Genomic DNA, 27,228 nt, shown 5'->3' with positions numbered 1-27,228 from the left:
TGCCTTGAAGATAGAAATGGTGTGTATTTATCTTTTTAGCCCTGTGTCTGTTGTGAAGCTAGCAGTAGGCCCTCGGTAAATATTCGTGGAATGAAAGGATGGGTGGAGGAAGTAACCCAAGTGCCCATGAAGAGATAAACAAACTGCGGTGAATACCTACGATTAAATGTTATTCAGCCAGAAAAAAGGACATTCTGACACATGTTACAACATGAACAGACCGTGAGGTAATTATGCTCAGTGAAATAAGTCCGTCACAAAAAGAAAAATACTGTCTGAGTCCACTTATAGGAGGTAACTACAGTCTTCAAATTCATTGAGACAGGAAGTAGGAGGACTGTTTCCAGGGGTCTGGGAGGAGGTGGGAATGGGAAGCTTTTGGAAAATTACAGGTTCTGCTCTCTTCCCCTTCCCTCACCCTGCCTTGGTTGGTCCAGAGCCAGGCATTGTGTGTTTACCAAAGCTCTCCAGGGGATCCTCATGTGCGGCCAGAGCTCACAAGACCCGGTGACGCCCAACAACCCTCTGGGCCAGGTGACCATGTGTAGGGGCCACAGGCATGGCCTGAGCTCTCAGGAACAGCCCGCTGGGCTGACAATTCCCTTCACAGTGAAGGGTAGGCCGCCCTAGAAGTGTCACAGTTAAAGCCTCTAATTTTGGAACAGAGGAGCTATTGAAGAGAAGAGCGATACTGAACTCTCAGAAATGGTTCTTACTTCTCCCACGCTGCCTCTTTAGCTAGAGACATCTGCTTCCATCCCCGCAGGATGCAGGGATCCTGAGGCCCTCTGTTTCCTTGAAACCAACCTGCTTACTCGAAACAGCTTTTGCTTGTCTGCCATTTGATTTGATGGAAGAGTGCTCTACCCGGGGGGACAAAAATGAGGACTGTGGGCTTTGCAAATAAAAATAACTAAATTCAGGGCTCACATTTTTCCAGCCACACTTGTGAACTTGAGGCCCATGTCTGCAATGACATGTATGAATGAGTACTGCAGACATCTCTGTACCCTCCGTCCTAATTTCTTTTTATTTTTATCTATCTATATTTCTTTCTTTCTTTTTTTTTTTGGCTGTGCAGCGTTGAATGCGGGATCTTAGTTCCCTGACCAGGGATCAATCCCGTGCCCCCTGCAGTGGAAGTGTGGAGTCCTAACCACTGGCCCGCCAGGGAATTCCCTCTATCTTTCTTTCCATCCATCTACCTTTCTACCTATCTACCAATTAAAATGCTTGTTGCTCATCCACGGTGAAATGTTTACTTTTGATTTTTTAAAAATTTTTGTTGAAATATAGTTGATTTTCAATGTCGTGTTAGTATCAAGTATACAGCAAAGCGATTGTTTATATATGTATAGATATATATTCTTTTTTAGATTCTTTTCCATTATAGGTTATCACAAGATATTGAGTATAGTCCCCTGTGCTATACAGTAGGTTGGTTATCTACAGTTGGTTATCTATTTTATTTCTAGTAGTGTGTATATTTTAATCCCAAACTCCAAATTTATTACCCCCCACCCCAGATTTTAAGGATGAAAAGTGGCTTCATAAAGCCTGTCCCCAACCTTCTCATCACCTCTCCCCATTTCCTCTTACTTTTGGGGCATGTAGGAGGCTCTGGTCTCAGACAGTGAAAGGGAAGATGGATGAGTTATAAACTCTTCCAAGGTCTGTTTCAACTCTGATGTTCTAAACTCTGCTCCTTCTAAGCAAGAAACTCTTTAATTTTTAACCTGGGGTTTCTTGAATTCTTAAGGTAATGTGTCTTGAAGGGGTCTATATACCTAAAAACTTTAAATTTTTAACCTGGGGTTTCTTGAATTCTTAAGATAATGTGTCTTGAAGGCGTCTATATACCTAAAAAGCATAAAAATCTTCTCGGAGATCTGTGAGTTCTCCCGTTTTTGGTGGTGAAATCATCTGGTGTATGGTAGGTGCCCAGCGCGTGGTGATTTCACTGAAATGCCAGTTTTTTTGTGGTGGAAAATTCTCCTGTCCTTCCACGTCAAGGAGATGTCTCTCCTCTTCCACTCTTTGTGGCTGAGGAGGGAGGCAGAAGAGTTTACGAGGGAGTTGGGATCAGAACAGGAAATTCCTGTGAGGGCCACTGCATTACATGAATTGAAGTAAAACATGGTCCTCTAAAGTAAAACAGCCTCCAAACACCTTTGCTCTAAACTTCCCGTGATGGTGCCCCGTAAACTTTGATGTCGAAGTACATTACGTAAGAACGTTTTTCTCTTACATATATAATGTATGGGCAGAGCCAGGTGGATGATGGTTTCCCGGCAGAGCTTTCACAGGTCAGCAGTGATGCAGGTGAACGGTCCCATGCATGCTGGGGAAGGGGAGGGGCGTCCATGAAAGAGCCGGGGCCGGGGGACAAGCCAAGTGTTATCTCATTTAATCCTCCAAAACTTCCCAGGCATGAAGTATTCTTATCTCCCTCTTACAGATGAAGACAACAGGCTGGAACAGTTTAATAGCCTGCCCGGTAAGGCTGTAGCCATGTGGGAGGCTCCCACAGATTTGGGGTCCAATCCCGCTTTACCACTTACTGATCATGTTACCTCAGGCACATTGGTTAAATTCACAGCCTTAAAGTTTCCTCTTTATCAGTAAAATGGGACAATGGTGGTACCTTCCTGGGACAGAGCCTGCAGGCCAGTCCCTTCTCTAGAGTTAAAACTGTGCTTTCATGATTTTTTTATTCTAAATTTTTGGGGGTTTCTTATTTTAATTTTTTATACAAATTTTAAAGGTCGCTTTCCATGTACAGTTATTATAAAATATTGGCTGTATCCCCATGTTGTACAATACATCCTTGAGTCTACCTTGCATCCAATAGTTTGTACCTCCCACTCCCCCACCCCTATATTGCCTGTCCCTCCACCCCACTGGTAACCACTAGTTTATCCTCTGTATCTGTGGGTCTGCTTCTTTTTTGTTGTATTCACTCGTTTGTGGCATTTTTTAGCTTCCACTTATAAGTGAGATCATACAGTATTCGTCTCTCTCTGTCTGACTTACTTCACTTAGCGTAATGCCTTCCAAGTCCATTCGTATGACTCCAAATGGCAAAATTTCATTCATTTTCATGGCTGAGTAATATTCCATTGTATTTGTATACACCACATCTTCTTTATCCATTCTGTTGATGGACGCTTAGGGCCTTTATCCATTCTTTATCCATTCTTTATCCATCTGTTGATGGACGCTTAGGGCCTTTATCCATTCTTTATCCATCTGTTGATGGACGCTTAGGGCCTTCCATATCTTGGAACTTGTAAATAATGCTGCTATGAACACTGGGGTGCATGTATCTTTTCAAATTAGTGTTTTTGATCTTTTTCAGATATATCCCCAGAAGTGGAATTGCTGCATCATACTGTAGTCCTATTTTTAGTTTTTTGAGAAACCTCCGTACTGTTTTCTGCAGTGGCTGCACCAATGTACATTCCCACCAACAGTGTAGGATGGTTCCCTTTTCTCCACACCCTCACCAACATTTGCTGTTTGTGTTCTTTTTGATGATAGCCATTCTGACAGGTGTGAGGTGATATCTCATTGTGGTAAAACTGTACTTTTTGATGTGGAATGGCCATCAACATTAAAGGCTGCCTTTCTCATCTTGCCTTGTAGCAAAGTGTGCCCATGACTACATTTTAGCAAATATGATAAGAGCAAATAGCAAGAACATCTTCTAGCACCTGTCCTTAAAAGGTAGCTGGCACATGGCCATTGCTGCGGTTACTTCTCCCTTCTCTTCCTTCTCCTCCTTTCTTGTTCCCTAGCCTTGCCTGCTGGCTGCAATGTAGTCATGATGGCCGGAACTGGAGCAGCTATTTTGGACTGAGAAGCTGAGTCTCCAACATACACAGGGTGGCTTTGGTGTAAGGCCCTGTGTCTCACAGGTATCCTCTGATTCCCTGGCTTATCAGGAGGAATAATCCACTCGACTTGGCCAGCCTGAGTTGGGAAGGCAAAAGACCCTCTGGAATGGCTGCTTTGTTCGTGCCCTGCAGGGCCAGAGCAGGCTCAGAGGGAATAGAAAACGAGGGGCTCGTCTTTACTCCCCCAGGTTTAGCTGCCTGACCTGGTACTGTACTTGGGATGCCGGGTCCAAAGGCTGGAGTTTGTCCTGATAACCATGTCTGAGCACTCCCAGTGGAAACCCACTTCCTTCCCCCCAGGAAATGATGGGCTCAGGTGCACTAGTTAACACAGACACAGAAGGGAAGGTCCAGCTGCAACCTTCTCCAGCATCCCTCCCTCCCGTCCATCTCTGCTGCTTCGCCAGCCTGCCTTTTCACTGCCAGGGGCTGTTTGGAGAGGACATGGGGTTGGAATTCCTATTTCAGAGACTTTGCTCCATCTTTGGGGCTGGCACGGAGTTTCTCAGAGTGACTTTTTCAAAACCAAAAATCAGATGAGGTCACTTCCATGCTTAAACCTATCCACTGCCTTCCCATGGTAATTAGGTAAAATTTGAAATCGTTTCCTTGTCTGAAAGACTGATTATTTTGGTTGATTTCTCACCACCGCTCCCTTTGTTCTTTTCTCACTTCCTCAAAATCAGCAAGTTCTTTTCTGCCTCAGGGCCTTTGCACTTGTGACACCCTCTGTCTGGAATGCATTCCTTCTCAACATTTAGTCTCAGGGCGCCCTCTCCAGACCAGTGGTCATTGCTTCAATATTCCCCACTGATTTCTTGCATACTTATCATAATCCATACTTATTTCGTTAGCTTATCTGCTTGTTTGTATACTGTCTGTCTCTCTAACCAGAGAGTAAGCCCCACGAGTGCAGGGACCTTGTAGGGCAGGGAGGGTGATGCTCATCTCATAAAACTCTTGTACACATGAGACGTGATGGTGTATATGAACCGCCTGGCACACAGAATTTTTTGGGGGGTAATTATGCTCTAAACATATGTTTGAAATCAATTATTCATCTTTTATTTTATTTCCCATGTTTTATCTCACAGAGATAGAGACTGCCAAAAGATCAGGGAGGCATTCAGGAATGCATTTATCTCTAAGGACCCCTGCAGTGCGACAGAGGAAGACTACCACCCACTGATGAAGCTGGTGAATCAAATGGTGCCTTGTGACAAGGTAACTGGGTCAAGTTATGGATTTAAAAACTGAAGATAAAAGTCAAAGGGAAGAGGTCATGGGACCACTTTTTTTTTTTTTTTTGCGGTATGCGGGCCTCTCACTGTTGTGGTCTCTCCCATTGCGGAGCACAGGCTCCGGACGCGCAGGCTCAGCGGCCATGGCTCACGGGCCCAGCCGCTCCGCTGCATGTGGGATCCTCCCAGACCGGGGCACGAACCCGTGTCCCCTGCATCGGCAGGCGGACTCTCAACCACTGCGCCACCAGGGAAGCCCATGGGACCACATTTTGACCAGGATGAGGGAAGAGGAAAATCTGTTTATTAGGATGTAGGCATGGTTGGCAGGGAGGGAGCTTGGGGGGTCCATTGGGAGACCAGGATGTCATTGGGATTTAGAACATCTGGGGACTGGAGAGAGAACTGGGGACAGAGAAAGAGGAAAGGAGAGTCGGCCAAAAATCAGGCAAAACAAACCTAACACAAACCCCAACCCAATCCAAACAAAAATAATCCACCTTATAGAACTGCAAAACTCTCCCTGACCTCCGATGATGATGATGAGGACAATGCCATTTTGCATTTGCTGAGGGCCTTTTTTTGCTTCCAAATGACTTTCTGAACCTTTATCCTGTTAGGTTTTCACAGTCAACTTGTGGAATAGGTAGGTCAGACATCAGCAATCCCATTTCACCAGAGAGAAAACTGAGGCGTGGCAAGTTTAGGTGACCAGTGATTACTCAAGTTTGATGGTCTTGAAAGTGACCAGTTGAAATGTAAATGGCCCAAGATTTAGAGCCATAGAGGCCTGGGTTTTAATACATTAATTATACTGGAAAAGGTCTGTAATGGAGTGCATCCTTTCTAAAGTCAGTGTTTAAAGTGAAAATTCAATGTGCCCCAAATCATCTTCACGAAGCCCTTAAGACAGCCACACATTACAGTCTCCTCCCATTGTTAGAGCTGGAGCGACTATGGAACTCCGGGGTGTACACCAAGCCCAAAGCCCAACACAGAGTAGCTGCTGGTAAATCATCACCAGGGGACACTGGCTGAATAGGTGACTGCCCACAGACACGGGACAAACACCTTATTTGCATTGTCTCATTTCGTCTCAGCATCTCAGGACTTCCTTACAATTATCATCAATACCTTTTACAGATGGGGAATGTGAGACTTAGCAATTCTTTGGTTGTCCAAGGTCAGACAGCCAGTGAACAGTGATGCTGGGTTTCATAAGGCAGCATGACTCCAGGGCCCCGGCTTCAAACCTCCACTGCCTCCTACTAAGAATGAATAGATCCATGGCGCAGAAGATTGTTCTGAAATTTGACTTTCTGCACCTTTACAAGGGACCCTGCAAAAACTCACTATATTTGTTCTTTTCCTTTTTTGGTAAGGGGATAGGGGAATTTCGGGGAAAAAAGCAGGGGTTATGGAGCTGTTTAAGAATCAAAGGGCACTTCTCCCAGAAAATAGCACTTAGAAAAAATTGTTTTGCCGAGAACTTTAGGAATTTGGGACTACCTAATGCCTCCCCCAGATGTGTTTGGAGCTTAGGTTTATTATAAGATTTTGATCAGTGGCTTTGAGACTTTTTTCCCTGCAATCCAGAATAATAACTTCATTTTACATCATGACCTAGAGAACACACACACACACACACACACACCCTCCACACATGCACTCTCTCTCATTCTCACACACAGAGATCCGTGAAACCCGCAACACCTACTCTTACTATAGGTGATTTATTCTGATGTTTCCTATGTTTTCTTTCATTTAAAAAGATGCAAATTCGGTGGAGTTTTTTTGACTTAGTAAATTGATCTCAATAATAGATTGTCTTTATTCTCTCTTAGACAGTCTTTTGGAGCAAAACCAAGGAGCTGGCGCACCAGTACACGAAGGTCCAGCGAGATATGTTCACCCTGGAAGACACACTGATGGGTTACATTGCGGATGACCTTAACTGGTGCGGAGATGCAGGCTCTTATGGTGAGGATCTGGTCCACTTGGGGGCGCCTGGGGACGTGCAGGGTGCAGGAGCCCTGAGCTCTGCTAGGGATTCCAGAAGATAAGTGTTGAGGAAGGAGCCACAGGAGCCCACCCTGATGGCATCTATACCCTTAATGACAACTCAGGCTCATGTAAAACAGAATTCTGTAGACCAACTCATGTTTTCTAGAAAAATTGACTTTAGAGTTTAGGGCTATTCATGCTTCCTGATTCCCTCCTTTCTGAGTGCAAGAGTAGCCTGCTTCTGAATTGTTGGTGTTTTACTTTCTATAAGGGCATCATTCAGGACCAAAGAATTCTAGAACAGAATGAGGACTCCGAGGGAACCAGGCCAAAGTCCTTGTTCCACAGAACAGCCGTAGGGACCACATGCTGGGCTTCTCTGGGTCTAGGGCCAGTGTGTGGCTTTGCCATTGATCAGAAGTCACCTTCCTTGCCCAGAAAGACCCAGAACACCTCACTGTGGGGAGATGTTTTCCACTGAGAAAGCCTGATTGAGCTCATTTCACTTCTTTTTTTCTCTTTTTATTTATAATGTGGATATTTTTACTTTATATAGTTTTATTCTTATTTTTATTGCTTTTGACTATTTAAAAAAACTTATTGTAGTAGCTTCTTCAACCCAGATTTGCATTATTTCCAATTACAAAAAAGATGTACTCTTTTTTTTTTTTTTTTTGCGGTTCGCGGGCCTCTCACTGCTGTGGCCTCTCCCATCGCGGAGCACGGGCTCCCGATGCGCAGGCTCAGCGGCCATGGCTCACAGGCCCAGCCGCTCCACGGCATGTGGGATTTTCCCGGACCGGGGCACGAACCCACGTCCCCTGCATCGGCAGGCGGATTCTCAACCACTGCGCCACCAGGGAAGCCCAAGATGTACTCTTAATCGAAAAATACTTGCATATACAGAAATGCATCAAAGTAAAAAGCAAAAATTCCAGTTCCCCCACTCCTCAATTTTCATGCTCCTTCCCAAAGGGAGACTGTTGTCAACAATTTGGTACATACCCTGCATTTCCCTGCGCTCACATAAATACATACAGATCTTCCTTATGTCCCCATAAACCCATCATAAATTGAAAATATCATAAGTCAGGAATGCGTTTAATCCACCTAGCCTACTGAACATCGTAGCTTAGCTTAGCCTACCTTAAATGTGCTCAGAACACTTCCATTAGCCTATAGCTGGGCAAAGTCACCTAACGCAAAGCCTATTTTATAAGGTGTTGAATAGCTTATGTTATTTGTTGAATACTGTACCGAAGGTGAAAAGCAGAATGGTTGTCTGGGTGTAGAGTGGTCGTATGTGTCTTGGTTATTTACCCGCTGGCTGGCGTGGCTGCCTGGGAGCTGTGGCTCACTGCCGCTGCCCAGCATCACGAGAGAGGATCAGACCCCATATCACCACTCTGAGAAAAGATCAAAATTCAAAAGTCAAATTATGGTTTCTACTGAATGCATATCGCTTTCACACTGTCAAAAAGTTGAAAAATCCTAAACCCAAGCATCGCAAGTCGGGGACAGTCTGTATCCTTGAAATGTACACATACTGTTTTGCAACTTGCTTTATTCATTTAAAATTAGTAGGTATAAATACAGCCATATCTTTTAAAAAGGCCTCATCTTATGTGCTCTATGGACATATCATAATTTATCTGAACAACCTCTGATTGATGCACACTTAGGTTTTCAGATGTTTTTGCTGTTACAACCACCATCGCAAGGAGCGCTTTTGTACACGCACATGAGTGCACACACACACAGGCATGCTTGTGGAAGTATTTCTGAAAGATAAATGACTACGGGTGGAATTTCAGTGTGGAATAAATTGTGGTGGAAAGTGACAAATTGTTATTTGAAAGGTGATAACAATTTATACTCTCAAAATATATGAGATAATCTGTTTACCCAGACCCTCACCAACACTGGACAATAATACTTTAAAATGTCTTGCCATTTTGATAAAGAAATAATACCTCGGCTCATTTTTGCATTTCTTTTGCTGTGAAGCTGAGTATATTTGTATATTTAATGGTGGATATTTATTTCTATTGTAAACTGGCAGTTCATATATATTAATCCTTTTTATTGGGATGTCTATTATTTTCTTATTTATAGAAGTTCAATATAAATTAACAATAGTGGCTACTACTTATGGGCCGTTTTTCTATGTGCTGTATGAATATTCACCCATTTAATCCTTCACAGCCCCTGTGATGATCTCATTGTACAAAGGAGGAGTCTGAGGCACAGGGCTGTTAAGTAAGTTGCCGGCTAGTGAGTGGCAGAGCTGGGAGAGACCCACGATTACTGGCTATAGAACTCGTGTTCTTAACCACGTGTCATCCTGCCTGTTTTCTGGCACAAAGGTGGCAAATCTATTTTTCTCAGTTTCTGTTTCTTTTCTAATACAGTTTATATTGTCTTTTGCCACACAGAAATGCAACAAATCTGTCTATCCTTTCCTATTTGGCTGTTGGGTTCCATATTTTGCTTAAATTTTTCTTACTCAAGATTGGAGAGTTTTCTATATTTTCATCTAGTGTTTTTATTTTGTAACTTTTCAATTAATCTTTAATCCAGACACTTTGCACCTAGAAATATGGCATATAAATATATCTCTCCATTTACTCTTTTTCTTTTTGGTTAACTTTTATAGTTTTTACCATATTTCTTGCTTTCCTTTTTAAATTTCCCTTATTGCAAGTTAGCTTTTCAAGGTCATTCATTTAACCCTTTTAGCTTAAATGTATTTCCTGTAAACTTTGCTTTTAGTTTTATTTTTCAATATACCACGTCAGCTTTTTCTTAGAAAAGATTGGAGAAATAAAGAAATCTATTTCTCATCAGTTTACCTTTCAGAGTTCTTTATTTTTGCTTTCTATTCAACTGAATCCTGTATAGGTTGTTTTATTCTGTCTACTTCCTTCTCCTTTGGCCTCAATTTTTATTGATTTTAACCTCTTTTCCTTATTTTATTTGCTGTCTTTCTGGTTCCTAATTTTTATATTTTAATTGTTCTATTGTCTGGCTTAAACAATTTTTCCTTAATTTTTTTCTACCTTGGTTTTGCCTTGTTTACTTGTTTTATTATGAAAGTCATAGTTTCTGTTATAAGCTTCTAATCTCTCCCTTTTTTTAACTTCTTATTCTGCTTTTTTTATATACTTAATTTATCTTACTTTATTGTAAAATTTCTCTCCCTTCTTTTTCTCTGTGATGTTCAAATTTTATTTAATGGGCAGGTGGCAAGGGGGAGCATCCTTGTGGGGAGAGGGTAGGTGAAACTCAGAGACTTCTCTCCAGATATGGTTGTGAAGATAAAAGAGCTTTATGTTCATGAAAACCTATGAACAGGGGCACCCTTGTAGCACCTTACAAAATTATGTTCATTTCATCATCGTCAACAGTTTTGCATCTATTGGAGATGATTCAAATTTATCTTTTGACTCTGCAGTAATTATTTACATCTGTACATGGATTTTTTTTCTAATTTGTGCTGTTTTGTTTTTAATGCATTTAATTATTATAAAAAGTCCCAGGATTACTTCCTCATCCCCGGAAGTGTTTCTGATCTAGAAATTTCTTTCTGGTCACTGGCAGTCAAGCCCACGTCTGTGGTTATATTAGTTTCCTGTGGCTGCCGTAATGAGGTACCACATATTGGGTGGCATTAAAACAATAGAAACTTATTTTCTCATGGTTCTGGAGGCTAGAAGTCCTAGATCAAGGTGTTGGCTGGGCTGTGCTCTCTCTGAAGGCTCCAGGGGAGAGTCCTTGGCCTCTTCTAGCTTCTGGTGTTTGCTGGCAACCCTTGGTGTTCCTTGGTTCACACCAGTCCCTGCCTCCATCTTCACATGGCTGTCTTCTCCCTGTGCGTCTTGTGCTTGTCTGTCTCTGTGACCAAACTTCCCTTTCTTATAAGTAGAGCAGTCTTACTGGATTAGGACCCACCCACCCTAATGATCTCATTTTGACCTGATTACATCTGCAAACACCCTTTTCCAAAAAAAAGATCACATTCCCAGGTACTGGGGGTTAGGACTTCAACATATCTTTTGGGGGTACACGATTCAACCTATAACAAAGTGGAAGTAGAAAGATGGGTATTTGTGCAGGGTCAGCTGTACACATACCCACAGCGGAAATAGGTGGCTGCCGCATGCCTGACCTCTGGGACACCAAGAGAGGGTTCCAGGGCTTCTCACCCCACACTTCCCCTACCTGCTGGATGATGCAAAGTTGAGGTGAGACAATCCCAGACTCTGCCTTCATTCTCACTCCATCCTCCTCTGCCATACCCAATCTGTCACCAACCTAGTCATTTACCTAGCAGTTCATCCTTTCTTTCTTGTGGCTGTTACAATTGCCTGAATCCAGATCACTAATGCCCCCTCCTTTCTTGCTGGACTGTTGTCGGATCCTAACTGCTCACCCCTGACCCCTTTATGTCAGCCTCCGTCTGGACACCACAATGGAATTGTTTCTGTCTCTTACTTAAAACCCAAATAGCTCTGTTTGCCTCTAAGATACAGTCGGAATTCCTTGGCCTGGCCTGGCCTTTGTCTTTCATATGCCTCATCTTCCATCTATCCCCTCCTTATCCCTTCTACTCTGGCGGTACAAATCTAAACCCAGTGCCTTTGCACATGCTCTCTCAGCATGGAGCCCCTTTCTCTAGCGCGTCTGTCTGAAGACTTCTATTCATCCTTCAAAACCAAGTTCAACGTCAACCTTCCCACATGGTGCTGCACACCACCCCCAACCCAAGTTGCTCTTTCTCTGAATTATTTGATTATAGTAGATTATGTGACCTCTGAAGGCAGGGACTTTATCTAATTCATCTCTCTATCTCCAGGGCCTAACACTCAATAAATGTTTGTGTAGTCAAATGCAATGGATAAAGCAAATGTGATATATATATATACATATATATATACACATATATATGTATATATATATGTATGTACATATATGTGTATATGTATATATATGTGTATATATGTACGTATATATATGTAAATACACACACACAATGGAATATTATTCAACCTTTAAAAAGAAGGAAATCCCATAATTTGTGACAACACTGTGAAACTGGAGAACTTTATGCTAAGTGAAATAAATCAGACAGAAAAAGACAGATACTCCATGGTATCACTTATATGTGGAATCCAAAAAAAAAAGGTGGAACTCATAAAGACAGAGTAGATAAGTGGTTTCTGGAGGCTGGAAAGTTGAGGAAATAGGAAGAAGTTGGTAAAAGGGTACAAATTTTCATTTATAAGACAGATAAGATCTGATGATCTAAGGTGTAACATGGTGACTATAACTGTTAACTCTGTATTGTGTAATTGAAATTTGCTAAGAGAGTAGAACTTCAAAGTTCTCATCAAAAAAAAAAAAAAAGAATATGAGGTGATAGACATATTAATTAACTTGATGGAGAATCTTTTCACAATGTGTATGCATATCAAATCATTACACTGTACCATTTAATTATCTTACAATTTGATTTGTCAATTATACCTCGATAAAAAAATTAAAAAAAATAAATGCTGGTGCGTTAAAGCAGATATCCTTGGAAGAAGTATCACAGAAACTATGTGTTCATGCCTTATGTCTGTGGTTCCTCACTGACAGCTAAGCCTGTCTGGATGGGGCGAGTGTAGAAAGACTCTGAGGGCATCTGAGCCTAAGGGTGTGGAGACAGAAGGTGGTGGGGGAGGAAATTATCTCTAATTCTTCCTGGAAGCGGAAATAATACAGGGGGGCTTGTCTCTGTCAGATGAACTTTTGCTGTAATTTCCCAGAATGATGACTCAAAGCTGGTCACTGTGTTCCTGTCTGGGATTTGGAGGGTAAGGTAAGGACTTGGAAGGGATTCAGGGGGCACTTAGTTAAATTGGGTTGAGATGTGTCCATTTTCCATCCTCCATCTTGGCGGGGATGCCACTGGAAAGCAGCTCCACTGGGATCCAATAGCCCGCGAAGAACAGAGATCAATTATACCTTTTCTTTTCCACTTTAATTACTTTTCTGTAAACTATGTCTTTTAGAAATGAACTATCAATCTTGTCCACACTGGAAGAAAGACTGCAGCAACAACTTTGTTTCTGTATTCTGGGATTTGGTGTCCAAAAGGGTAAGTACCACAAGTGAAATTCTAGAATCTTGGAGACCAAAGAGCTTAAGAGGTCATCCAGTAAGTGGTTGGTTTTAACGCACTTTGGGTCACAGATCATTTTAGAAACAGAAGTTTAGTATTCTTCCCTCAGAAGAATGTTCATAAGCACATGCTAGAATATTTTCATGTGTAATTTGTGGGCATTCGTGGAAGGTCGCTGAGCTCTATTTGAAGACTTCTTGCTCTTATCCATTTTTTGGCTTTGGTTGCCCATCTATGGGTTTTTTAAATCCTCTGATCCTGGTATTGGCCAATCTTAGGTTCCTGGGACAGTCTTAATAATCTACATTTGCAGACCGTTTACTGTGTGCCAGGCACAGTCCTCAGGTCTTTACATGGATTAAAATCTTTTATCCTCACCGGGACCCTATGAAGTAGGCACCATGAGTATCACGTCCATTTTATAGGTGACAAAATGGAGGTGCAGGTAAATAAGGCTTCTACTAAATGTACACAGTAAGTGGCAGATCTAGGTGTTTATCCAAATTGTCTGACTCCAGATCCAGAATCCAGGCTGGGAAATACCATCCTCCCGGCTATCTGTTTCTGACCTCACTCTAAGCTGCCTTTGTACATATTTATTTTTCTTGTAAGTTGCTTATTTTAAGCGGACTAGGGAAAAAAAGGGAAAGAAAGGAAGAAAGGAAAGAAATGAATGGGAAACACGGGAGAAAATGAAACTACACTACTTAGAATTCTCCAAAATTAAACTCAGACATCGGAGGAGCTGGGCGAAGTGAGAACTCACATAGGTTAAGTGCATATTCATGACAAGTCCTGGGCCAGTTGTGTCACCTGTGTCATTTTGTTTAGTCATCACAACAGGTGGCACGATAAGGTACAAATGTCCATGTTCCAGGTGAGGAAACTTAAGAGGTTAAGTGACTCATTCAAAGTCAATGGGCTAGTGAGTAGCAGAGCTGAGAGCCTCACCTACCTTAAGGAGATTCAGGTAAACCCTAGTATGGTTTACCTGAATGCATTCCTTTAACAAATATTTGTAGAGTACCTACTACGTGCTGTGAAAATCAGAGGCCCTGCAGAGTTTTTGGTTGTCGTTGTTTGTTTGCTTTTTCTGAGAATAGTTTCTATTTATGTTATCAGTGTGTGATCTGTTTGGTGGCAGTGCTGTTGCTGAAAACGTTGAAAGCCAAGTCACATTTTGTATGTGACAAGCACCTACTTGTGTTCCTCACACTGTCCTTGGGGCCAGGAGCACAGGAAAATGAAGGAAGGTGCTCTACCATTGTGAGCTCCCCTGGGACTGCACCTTTATCTTGGCCAAGTTCTCATAGATAGATGGATGTAAATGGGCTTCTTTCATCTGACTTGATCTTTTCTTTTTCTGACACCAGAGGCAGTGCTCCTTGGTGGTTTGGATCCCCCCGCCCCCTCCGTCCCCCCCTAACCCCCCCCCCAGCTCATTTCCTTGTTTCCAAGTGACGTGACCTTGGGGCAAATTCACCCAAGATTTACTCTGCGGGGGCTGTTGAAACTTACATAGGACAGGGTTAGTGCTTGGCACCCATCCGTTGGGTTAGCACTTGTGACTGATAGTAATCGGGCCTCTGTTCTCTGCTCATCACCCCCAGGAGAAAGACCGACACCGCACAGGGTTTTCACAATTCCCTTTCAAATTGTTCAGTAGTGTTTTATCTCCTGCGGAGTAAAGGCTGGATTCCTTGGCAAAGCGTTCATGGCCCTCTGTGAACTAATTAATCTACTAGCTTCAGCATCCACCGAAGTTTTCCCCCAAACATCACTCCTCTCCTCTCGCAAGCTCCTGGGCCTTTTGGTTTGCGTCTGCCTCGACCTCTACCGGGCAGAATCCGATTCATCCTTCAGGACTTGGCTTCTGCTGTCCTGGGTTCTTCCATACTCTCCATCGCAGAGTATTTGGACTTCTTGCCTCCCCTTTCCCTTGCCTCTTCTCCATGCGTGGATTCTCCCTGGGCGCCCACTCTGTGCCGTGCCCTAGCTGCGAGGCTCCAGCGCTGCAGTGGCAAGCGGGACAGCCAGGCTCACAGCTCTCACAGAACGCTCAGTACTGGTGGCTAACCCCGCGTTAAGCTCAACCTCACGATGCGGTATAGTTGTATCATGTGTGAAGGAGACCTGAGCTAGTCCCAGGGACCTGGATAGGCCTCCGGGAGGAAACAAGTATATTGCTTAGTTTTGTTCATCCTGTTTTCCCCCAGTGCCTAGGGAAGATTCCAGCGGAATAAAACCCCTTGCTCAAAAATATACACTCATCCATTCCCCGTTTCTCTTTATGCCATTGCAGGCTTCAGTGTCACCATCTCTCCACAGTTTCTTTTTTCTTGGAATTTTCTTTTTTCTTTCTTCATTTCTTTTACTCCTTACGTGTCTGCTCTGCTCCCACTAAGTGAAATGTGCAGTGTCTACAGTGCACGGCCCCAAGAAAGTGCTTTTACCTTCCTCCTTCAGTGATTTATGTTGCTGTTACTCATCTGGACTTCCACCTTTTATTTCTTTTTTTTTTGGCCACACTACGTGGCATGTAGGATCTTAATTCCCTGACCAGGGATCGAACCCACACCTGCTGCATTGGAAGCACTGAGTCTTAACCCCTGGACTGCCAGGGGGGTCCCTGGACTTCCACCTTCTGAACCACCAGTTTAGCAGTGATGATGCTGAACTTCATTGTTCAGACACAGATTGGAGCAACTGCTTCCAGAAAACCCTCATGGGAAGCATAATCCCTCCAATGGCTTGGGATGAAAATTACACAGATCTGGCCTGACCAAGCTAGAGCCATACAGGCCGTTCCTTCTTCACCAGATGATGCTAAGAGCTGTTTGGGATGGAAGTGCTGGGGCGTGGCACTTAAGTTTGCATGCTGAGGAATGGTGTTTCTGTTCTTAAGTTTGCAGAAAATGCCTGTGGTGTGGTCCAGGTGGTGCTCAATGGATCCATCAGTAACGCCTTTGATAGAAAGAGGTACTTATTTCTTTGCATCCTATTTGTAAGGGTTAGCACAGTCTCCTGTTGGCCACTTCATCTTTAGAAGAATATGCTTTTCATGTTGAAGGCCAGTACTGAATCCGGGCTAAAAAAGGTAAAATGTTTGTATTCTATGGTGAGCTTTGTCTTTCGAAGTCAACACTTTTGTCTGGTTTCTCCATTGTTTAAAATCCTCCAAAAGTCCTAATGGTCCTTGCATGTGTCCAGCTCCTCCTCTTGGCTTTACGACGCCTGCTATAATCTTCTCAGCTCTCTCTCCCATGACACTCCATCCTGCCCATTTTCCACCTTTGTTCACGCTGCTCCCCCATATGACCCGGCCCCTCCTTCCTTCTGACTGTCTAAAGTCTCACCATCCACGAAGATCTGCCCGACTCCTCTCTCCTCCCTGGACTGTATGAATCCCAAGTCAGCAGTAAGTCTACTATTGGGAACAGTAGGAGTTCTGCTGGGCGTTTGACCTTCATTACCTCTTTGCAGACAGTGTCAGTGGTTTATTATAGTGGTTAAAAGCGGGGACTCCAGAGGTCATGACATCTCACCTATGTGACCTTAGCAGGGCCCCTGTAGTATGTATGTACCTGAGGAGGTGCTGGTGATATGAAGATTAACTGGGATAATATATGAAAATGCTGAGCCCTGTGCCTGACAGAGAAAGTGCTGGATGAGTATCAGTTATTGTCCTCTCCTTTGTTTTTTATTTTTTAATTAATTTTTAAAAATAATTTAATTTATTTTTGGCTGTGTTGGGTCTTCGTTGCTGCGCGGGCTTTCCCTAGTTGCGGCGAACGGGGGCTACTCTTCGTTGTGGTGCATGTGCTTCTCATTGCGGTGGCTTCTCTTGTTGTGGGGCACGGGCTCTAGGCATGCAGGCTTCAGTAGTTGTGGCATGTGGGCTCAGTAGCTGTGGCTCGCAGGCTCTAGAGTGCAGGCTCAGTAGTTGTGGCACACGGGCTTAGTTGCTCCACGGCATGTAGGATCTTCCCGGACCAGGGCTCGAACCCATGTCCCCTGCATTGGCAGGCAGATTCTTAACCACTGTGCCACTAAGGAAATTCCATATTTTTAATTAATTTTTCTTAGAGTATAGTTGCTTTACAATGTTGTGTTAGTTTCTGCTGTACAGCAAAGTGAATCAGTTATACATATAAATATACCCACTCTTTTTTAGATTTCCTTCCCATTTAGGTCGCCACAGAGTTCCCTGTGCTATACAGTAGGTTCTCATTAGTTATCTATTTTATACATAGTAGTGTATATATGTCAGTCCCAATCTCCCAGTTCGTCCCACCCCACCTTCCCCCGCTTGGTAACCATAAGTTTGTTCTCTACTTCTGTGACTCTATTTCTGCTTTGCAAATAAGTTTATCTGTACCATTTTTCTAGATTCCACATCCACTCCTTTAACCACTGACTCTGGTCACACTCATGCCTTCCTTCTCTAAGCCCCTTCCGTACTTACAGTTTTTACCACGTTGATTACCTTTCCAGTCTCTCTTCTTCAGTCTTTCCCCGGATAAGTCTGATTGAGAGGAGGGAGCATGTATTAATGTGCCCCAGGCACTCCACGTGCCCCAAATTAATTTTCCTTCTCTCCTCTTTCAATGTTTAATTCCACCAAGAAACATTCGTCCTTCTATCTTCTTCTGACCCCAACCTTGTAGGTTTTTGGGTACAAGTGTTAACATTCCAGGATTTTGTAATCTGATATTAGGGATCCAAGTACTTGTAACAGGAGTGGTAGAGACTAATGGGGAGAGTTTAAGGCTGGGGTTAGAGCAGGACATTGGGGTCTTTCAACGATGTGCTTCTCAAACTCAGAGAGTGAGTAGATCACCTGGCGATTGTTCGGCTGCAGGTTCTGATTCAGCAGGTGGTGGTGGGCAGAGATTCTGCAGGTCTAATGAGCTCATTACGTTGGTCTAAGGTCCACTCTTGGAATAGCAAGTACTTAAAGAATCAACATCAATGTACAGATTAAGAATCTTCTTTTGAGAATCTTACTCATTTAGGGTCACACTGAATGAGTAAAGATGCCTGATTTTAATGCAAATCATGGATCACTTCCAAAGGGTAAGTTCTAACCAATGGCACCCCGCCTGTTGGCTTTTCACAGGGGCTGTGGATGCCTGAAAAATTTAGTCTGGGGTTAACAATGTTCTTTGTCTCTCCCATCTTAGCACTTTTGGACGTGTGGAAGTCCATAACTTGAATCCAATGAAGGTTCATACGCTACAGGCTTGGGTGATCCATGACCCTGGAAAATTTCCCAGGTATATGTTACTACCTTGTACCCATATATTCTCAGGGTTATTTCAGGAATCAGTCCCTGAAAGAGTCCACAGTCACAGAAATGCATTGAGAAAGGACTGGCTCAGGAAATGAATGGGGCCTTACTCTACATTTACCCCATTCCAACAGTCTCTTAATTTTATTTCCATGGTAGGTATCTACGTAGTTCACACCTTTGGCTCCCCTGCTGACCTGTGAGCTCTTAGAAGCTACCTCTGCTTCACCTCTTTACCCCAGGGCCTTGACCAGGGCCTGCTACCTGGAAGAAACCAAGAGACTCAGGAAATGTTTGTGAGCTCTTGCTATTTTAACACTTTCTTCTTTTTTTTCCCCAGTGACTCCTGCTCGGGTTCCTCCATAAATGATCTGAGACAGATTATAAGGCAAAGGAATATCAAATTTACTTGCCAGGATAACTACAGGTAATTGATGTCTTCTTGAAGAAGAAATGGCTGTCTTGCCATCCACAGGCATCTTCCCTTGGGCCTTGATGGTGATCTGGGTGGTGACCTATGGTGAACTCTGCTCTTCCCCCAGCTCAGCCCAGAAGGTGTTTCCAGCCAGTGGCCTCCTGCTGTCCACCTTCCCTCCTCTTTCTCTTTCTTCCACACCTGACTCAAGCAGTTATTTTCCTGTAAAGCTGACCCAGACTTTGAGGGTATCTTTCCTGGTTTCCCACATGAGAGGCCTGACCCAGAACTCCTAGCTTTCAGAGGAGTAGAAGCACGTTTTGCCATATACAAAGGATTTATAAAATCCTTGTGACTTGGCATAATTTTGCAGGTGAGGTTTCTTTAGTTGGGTCTCAGTGTAGACGCCTAACACTTGGTAGGTTGCCAAATGAGAGTTTACCAAGCTTTATCATTTTCTAATGAAAAGATGTAAAATCTTAAAAAAAATACTTACCAGTAATACATGTTTATTGGAGAAAAGTTTAAATTACAGATAGGTATATATTTTTAAAGTCACCTGCAACCCTGTTATCAAAACTGGGACCCCTCTGCCCTCACTATTTTTAAGAAGTTGTGGCCAATACTTCATATAGACAGGGAGCTTTGCTAAAAGCATCTTTGGAAATTTTCCCATATGTGATAGCTTGGAACAAGACAGATGCAGAGAGAAAACTTTTCTTAAGGAATGTAGAAGCTGAAACGTTAGGATACTTTTCCCATCACTTCTCTATCACCTCCCTTTCCCACCAACCATGTCAGAAAAACAGAAGGACAGATTCAAAGAACATTCAGTGAGGCCTTTGTCTCTCAAATGACCTGAATTCCCCATCAGTCAGCTGGCTTCTCTCTGGAAACTGCCAGAAAATAACAGAAGCCTTCTACAGCAGTTAGATGGGAAAACAAACAGAACAAAGGAACAACTATAAAAGAAACATGGCAAACATCTGACCAGGTTAAGTTACTCAAAGATACTTTGCATTGAGAAAATGGAATGCTAAAACCTAGGACAAGATGGGGGAATGTAGATGAGTCGTCCCCAACACTCTTTAATCTCTTTTCTTACATTTAGCATTCCCCATTTTTTTATGAATGGCCCAAACTACAGGCTCTGGGTAAGCTCATTCATTCTCCACCTGGGAAGAATAATTAAGCATACCTTCCCACCTGGACTTGTATAGTGACCCACCTAGGAAGATGTGATTTGTAAGCCAGCACCTGTCACTCAGAGCACCAGCTCATGTGACCTTAAACTTGGGGATCATATTTGAAATCCCTGTTGTTTTTCTCCAACCATGAGGTCATGATATACTCGGCACGCCTCCTTGAATTACCAGGAGCCCTTGTTGTGTCTAAGAGTTCTGTGGCTTTGCAAGCTGCTTGTCTCTAGGGGAGCCCAAAGTGAATGTCATGGATATAGATGTAGACTGTAGTCTAAATCACTCCATCCCAAACATACTTTCCAATTTAACCAAATTTGTCCCGCTGTTTCAGTGTGATTTTTTTAATAAGCAAACAGAATTGTAATTACATTTACATGGATTAGACCTTCTACTGATTCTATTACCTTTTAATAAATCCCACTACTCAGAGACAAACACGATTGACATATGGCTGTATATCCTTAAAGTCATTTTTTCCATACACACACTCAGTTTTATAAAATATACACAGATTTTCTTTTTTAAAATTTTTATTTATTTACTTTTTTAAATGGCAACTCTTTTTTGCGGTACGCCGGCCTCTCACTGTTGTGGCCTCTCCCGTTGCGGAGCACAGGCTCCAGAAGCACAGGCTCAGTGGCCATGACTCACAGGCCCAGCCGCTCCGCGGCATGTGGGATCTTCCTGGACTGGGGCACGAACCCGCGTCCCCTGCATCGGCAGGCGGACTGTCAACCACTGCGCCATCAGGGAAGCCCTATTTTTTATTTTTTAAATTTTTGTCTGCATTGGGTCTTCGTTGTTGTGTGCGGGCTCCCTCCTTGCATGGGCTTCTCGCTATGGTGGCTTCTCTTATTGCAGAGCATGGGCTCTAGGCGTGCGAGCTTCAGTATTTGTGGTTCATGGGCTGTAGAGAGCAGGCTCAGTAGTTGTGGTGCATGGGCTTAGTTGCTCTGTGGCATGTAGGATGTTCCCGGACCAGGGATCGAACCCGTGTCCCCTGCATTGGCGGGCGGATTCCCAACCATTGCGCCACCAGGGATGTCCCCAGAATTTCTTAAGATATGTTTTTCTTAAGATAGGTTTTAAAATACTACTTTTTGGATTACTTTAAAAATAGCAAATAAGGCTTCCCTGGTGGCGTAGTGGTTGAGAGTCCGCCTGCCGATGCAGGGGACATGGGTTTGTGCCCGGGTCCGGGAAGATCCCACATGCCACGGAGCTTCTGGGCCCATGAGCCATGGCCGCTGAGCCTGCGCGTCCTGAGCCTGTGGTCCGCAACGGGAGAGGCCACAACAGTGAGAGGCCCGCGTACACCCCCGCCCCCCCTCCAAAAAAAAGCAAATAGTCAGATTGCTTTTTCTGGCTAGTGTGCCCTAGTGACATATTAAAAAACCCTAAAGGTGCATTTCTCCTTTTATGTTATTTCAAGATACTCTGTCTCTATCCTCAATGTGTTATCCAACATATCACAAGTGTTTCCATTTTACTGGAACATTGGATGTGGATATTTATATATTATTGGAGAGAGATTATCTTAACAGCACAATTGCTGCTCCTTTACCAAAATTGACTTCCCAATAAATGAGAAACTAATTAAGCAATGTCTTCCTATTCTCTTCATTTACTGTAAAGCAAAGGTGGCTTCGAAAATCCTAAATAGTCCTCTAAAGATTCCTTTTCTGAAGCATTATTTCCTTAAGGAAGAAGATACTTTTCCCTCCTAGAATGTATTCATGTGGGGAATCTCAGATCACTGTATTGGTGAGGATGGCTTGACTCTCTACTTAGAGCCACTATACCCAACTGGTCATGACAGTTGGCTAGAGATGAGCCTGAGATGGCCTATCCTAGAAACAGGGGTACTGGTAGCTGCTTCTAAGCCTCTCGCTCTCTCTCTTGACTCACATTTAGCAAAATCAGATTCAGCTGCAATTTAAGGAACCACTTACCCTGCTCTCCACCTCTCTCCTCCATGTGCTAACCACTCCCATTGGACCCTGTGGCTTTGTTATTTGATTTTTATGAAAGCAAGAGTCCTTCACCTGCTAATACTTACCTAGGATTCTTTCTGTGCCAAGGATTGTGGTCCATTTGCTGATGGCCGCCAGCCATCTCCCAGAGAGTCTATGACCTCTTGCTGCGTGACGCTTAGACCCAACACTTCCTCAGGAAGTTTTTGAAGAGAAAGCAAATCCTCAACAGGAAATATGGAGGTCCCTCCTCTTAGGTTGCTGCTTCTGCTGCTTCCTGACTCTCAGCTGACATTCATAGCACATATCTGTGACTTGTGTGAGCCAGACATTTTCATCTCCACATATTATCTTCAAACATCAGTTATTTATTTCTATGGCTTTACAAGTGAAATGAAGCTAAGTTGGGCTGTACTTTCAGTCATTCACTCTTGGACTTGACCTTTCTCCTTGTTGTCACTGCAGGGAAGAAACTTGGGTGGATGCTAAGTGGTCGATGCGTAGTTTTGTCGTTAACAAAGGGGCTTCTTTCATTGGTGAGTTGACCATAGGTGTATTGTACTGCCTCTTGATCTCCTTTTTTCCTTTCTCGTCATAGCTCTGGCAAGTTCCTTCAGTGTGTGAAAAAGCCTGGGGATTCATCTTGCAGATGAGCCAGTCTGCGTGGTTGAGGCCCTGCAGTATACATCAAAATGCATGACTCAGGAGACACGCTCGTGGAAAGCTGAGGATTCGGGGGAATTCTCTGTCATAATATCAACACTGGAGATGGGAGCCTTTTCCTCTAGAGTCTTAAAATAACTTATGTTATTGGCATAGTTTTTATTTCGATCTCCTAATAATCAAGAAAGATTAATTACTGTATAACATTAGAGTGGAAATTTTATATTATTTCAGTTTAATTTTCATATGATGCTTTATGTTATTAATATGTTGGTAACATCCTTTCCCTTGAAGAATGACCACTCCAAGCCTCTCTTATTGGCAGGTCAAGAAAAGTAAATGCCCAGACTTTTCAGAAAAGGTTACATTTCCAAATGAATGACCTTGTTTCAGGATATATTTTTGTACCCTTCCTACAGATAAACTATAAATGCCATGGTTATGGGTCATGTTGGGAAAAATATTCTGTAAGATATAAGCTACCCACACGCTTGGTGCTTTACCTCTAATCCTTCCTCATAGCCCTATGAGGTTGATATTATTATCTCCCATTTGTCAAATGAGAAAAAGGAAGTTCAGAGAATTTATATACTTTTCCCAAAATCATACATTTAGTTCAAGGTAGAGAATGAATTTGAACTCAGCTTTATTCAACTCCAAAATTCATGTGCTCTATCTTTCTAGACTGATAAAACCAGATGGACAGCCCTTATGTTCTCTTCCAATAAATGCATGTTGGATTAAATTAAATACAATAGAATCTGAAATGTGATTTTCTAGATGGCTTCAAAACAGATACTTTTTTTGTCCTCTTCCTCTTCCTTCTCCTCCTCATTCTCAGTGTCTTATTTATGTAGGAGGCAGTTAAAATATATATATTTGTTCTTGATGTGACAATTTATTTCTCACTTGAATTTTACTTGATTAGTCTTGCTCGGGGATTATCATTTTTACTACTCTTTCAAAGAACCAACCTTTAACTTTGTTGATTTTCTCTTTCTACTTATTTGGGTTTTGCTTTTCTCTTTATTATTAGAGATATAGATATTCCTTCTAATCTCTTTGGGTTTCTTTATTCAGCTTCTTAAGATGGAAGTTTAGATCATTGATTTTTCAGTACATTTTCTTTTCTTATATGTACATTTTAACACTATAAATTTTTCTCTGAGTGCTACTTTAGCTGCAGCTCTTAAAATGTTTGGATATGTCTCTTTTCATTATCATTTAGTTAAAAATATTTTCTGATTTAATTGTTATTTCAAAATGTGTTGCTTAATTTTTAAACATCTGGAGATTTTCTAGTTTTTTGGTTAAAACATAGATGCATTGAGTGAAGAATTAATAAGCTAATTTGAGAATCCTTCAGGGAACCCACTAGGTTTGTTGAAAACAGCATAAATTTTGGAGTCAGACACTTCTGGGTTCATATTTTGGCGTCATTCTGTGATCTAGAATGAAGTACCTAACCTCTCTGAAATTCAGCTTCTTTGTCACTTAAATAAGGATTATAAACTTACCCTCTTCAAAATGTGGTAAGAACTAAAAAAGATGACAAAACTTGACAGTCTAGCATAGTGTCTCATATGTAAGAAATCACTCACCCCTGTCTGCCTGCCCCTGGTTGACAATCCTGTTTCCTTCAGCAGCCCCTACAGCTACATACAGCCTGTTCTCCACTTAGGCACATCCTTGTGGGTTGTAGTCTTGGCTGGACATGAGAATGGATGCTAGGGACCAGTTCTGATTAAGATTCAGACTTGCCTCCTGCCTACCTGCAGAATGTCCTCAGAAATAGCTCCCTGCTAATCCACTGGGTAACCTGGCTGTTTTCTTCTCAAGACTCTGCCTTATTGTTGGGGTTGCTTGCTGAGTTCTGGATCCTTTAAGATACCTTCCTGTTCACCAGGATACCCCATGCAGTGGCTCCTGTGTTAGGAAAATTTTGTTCTTTATGTCCCCTTTCAGAGATGAAATGGATTTAGTAAAAATCAATTTGTGAGAATCTTCTCCCAAGAAGACTCATTTAAGTGTTTAAGGTCAAAGCTGGTGGAGACCAAAGAGGAGGCTGGTCCCAAGGCTTCACACAATGCTGCAGAGAGCCCTGAGGAGCCCTGGAGGTGGCTGGGGCCTGAGGTGCTATTTTCTTCTTGCAACACCTTTGTATCTTCATTACCATGATGTTTCATCCCTGCCTCCGTTCTCTCTGTAGTTCCAATTTTGCACCTTTGCCATTGACCATGCACCTCTAGCCCTAAGGACTTTCTGGCCTACGTATCTAAATAGATCCTCCATATTGCTCTTCTTATAAGTGACATCTCTACTGAAATATTGATTGCTTATGAACCTCATATCTTACTCATAAACCTGCTATGCCCTGTCTCCCCACTTTATTCTTGTTTGCTCTAGGAAATCCTCTTACTATGCCAACTGGTACCCACCATCGTACTCACTCAAAGGCTTTTCCAACTCCTAAAGGCTCTCTATTTTCCTTCTGTAATGGTTAATGACCTCATAATATTTGAGGCACACTTACAAATACAGTTCTGATACTTGAAAGGATACACATACATACATATGTATGTATAACTGTGTGTATGTGTACACACACTTTTGTGTTGCAAAAAACAGTGTCTCTCAATCCACAGTGATGCCACATTCAGTGGGTCTTTCTTTAGCCCCATGTCACTGATTATGTTGTTCTGTTTCATGCCACATCTGTGTCTCTTATAGACCTGGCAGACAAGGCCAAGTATATATCAAATATTTTGGCAAAACACATTCTTTCTTTGGCTTGACAGCTGTCTGTGCATTTTAGCCCTTGTTGGAAACAAGCTCAACCCAGAAGTGCACACTCCCCGATGGAAAGGGTGCAGCAGGAGCCTTGTTGACTTACTTCCTGGCATCCCATTCCTCCTGAGAACAACTCCTAAGACTGTGACTCGAGCATCTCAGGTAGAATCTGTACTGCACAGAATGACTCTGTTTTTGTGGGTTTTTAAAAGGCAAGTACTTATGTATATAGGTAAATGTTCTGTATGGCAAATTAAAATTGTATGAAGTAAAATGTTAAACCTAGAGTATAACTTTAAGAGGCATTTTATAAATGCAACGTTAACCTAACATTTTTCTCACAGTTTTTTAAAAATAATGAAGCAATTTATTTTTACTACATGAGTCATCATTTTAATATGTGTTTTTTATCAATCCATCAGGGAGTCAGTTGCTACCCTGAGAGGCAGTGGTTGGCTGGCCCTCAGATCACACACACAAAGCACAGAAGGGTTGGAATTGGTCCCTGACAGCATTTATCCTTGAACTTCATTCACATGGGTTCACATTGCCTTTTTCATCCTTTAGTCAAAGCGCAAACAGCACAAGGTAGTGGGATTAAGAGACAAGTGACCCAGTGAGCAAGTTCATTAACATCTGTGAATCTCCAGTTTGGAATATATTTATAACAGATATAAATGAGTTATACTGTAAAAATAATAAATGAGTAATAAAGGACTTTGTGGAATCATTCTTTTAACAACAATTTTGTCTGCAAATACTGTTTGACCTCACTTATATGCGGAATCTAAGAAAGTCAACTTTATATCAATAGTAACAGCAAATAGAATGGTGGTTACCAGGGCCTGGCAGGTGGGGGAAACTGGGAGATGCTGGTAAAAGGGTGTTGTGAAGTTTTGGTTATAAGATGAATAAGCTCTGGAGACCTAGTGTACAACATGGTGAAGAAGGTTAACAATACTGTGTTGTGTATTTGAAATTTTCTAAGAGAGTAGATCTCAAGTTTTTTCACCACACACACACACACACACACACACACACATAACTATGTGAGATGATGAATATGTTAATTAGATTAATTGTGATAATCATTTCATAATGTATACATATACCAAAACATCACATTGTATACCTCAAATATATATTTATTTGTCAATCATACCTCAGTGGAGCTGGGAAAAAACCTGCAAAAATTATCTATGGGTTTGGAGCAAGAATTAAACAAGCTGGAGATGGGCTTCTAAAGGCAACACATCCTCTCACCTACCCCACCCCAAGGTCAAGTGAGTTGGGCAACTGGAAGAGAGGATCATCCTGGGTATGTCTCGTGAGTGGGGGAGGCTGGAATAGGTGCCCAGAGGAGTCCAAACTCACAGTCTGTTGAAGACCTGAAAACCCTCACCCATTCCTCTTTGTCCTCGGAGACATCAAAGAAGGAATAGTGCTGTTTGCTTTCCAAGAAGAATCTCAGCTTGGAGAATCACATGATGACACACCTTTCTTCTGTTAAGAAAACTCACTTGAGACTTTCCAAGAGTCTATGTGATGACATAGTGAAATTTGTGATTCTTAATAAGGGATGTAAGTG

The 27,228-nt window shown here is 42.5% G+C and overlaps 1 protein-coding gene across 1 annotated transcript in view; it reads left to right on the top strand.

Moving 5' to 3' along the window:
• The window catches only part of CD38 (CD38 molecule), a 42,033-nt gene extending 18,179 nt beyond the window's left edge, over nt 1-23,854 (top strand). The window contains exons 2-8 of the mRNA XM_060148477.1: nt 4,991-5,120; nt 6,982-7,117; nt 13,198-13,283; nt 16,213-16,286; nt 18,491-18,583; nt 18,938-19,024; nt 22,786-23,854. Coding sequence (XP_060004460.1) covers nt 4,991-5,120; nt 6,982-7,117; nt 13,198-13,283; nt 16,213-16,286; nt 18,491-18,583; nt 18,938-19,024; nt 22,786-22,840 — 661 coding nt within the window. The 3' untranslated portion in view covers nt 22,841-23,854. The remainder of the gene's footprint in view (nt 1-4,990; nt 5,121-6,981; nt 7,118-13,197; nt 13,284-16,212; nt 16,287-18,490; nt 18,584-18,937; nt 19,025-22,785) is intronic.
• The last annotated feature ends 3,374 nt before the right edge of the window (nt 23,855-27,228 follow it).

Source organism: Lagenorhynchus albirostris, chromosome 4 (genome assembly GCF_949774975.1).
Source record: "Lagenorhynchus albirostris chromosome 4, mLagAlb1.1, whole genome shotgun sequence".
Lineage (NCBI taxonomy): Eukaryota > Metazoa > Chordata > Mammalia > Artiodactyla > Delphinidae > Lagenorhynchus > Lagenorhynchus albirostris.
This window is presented reverse-complemented; position numbering and strand designations above follow the sequence as displayed.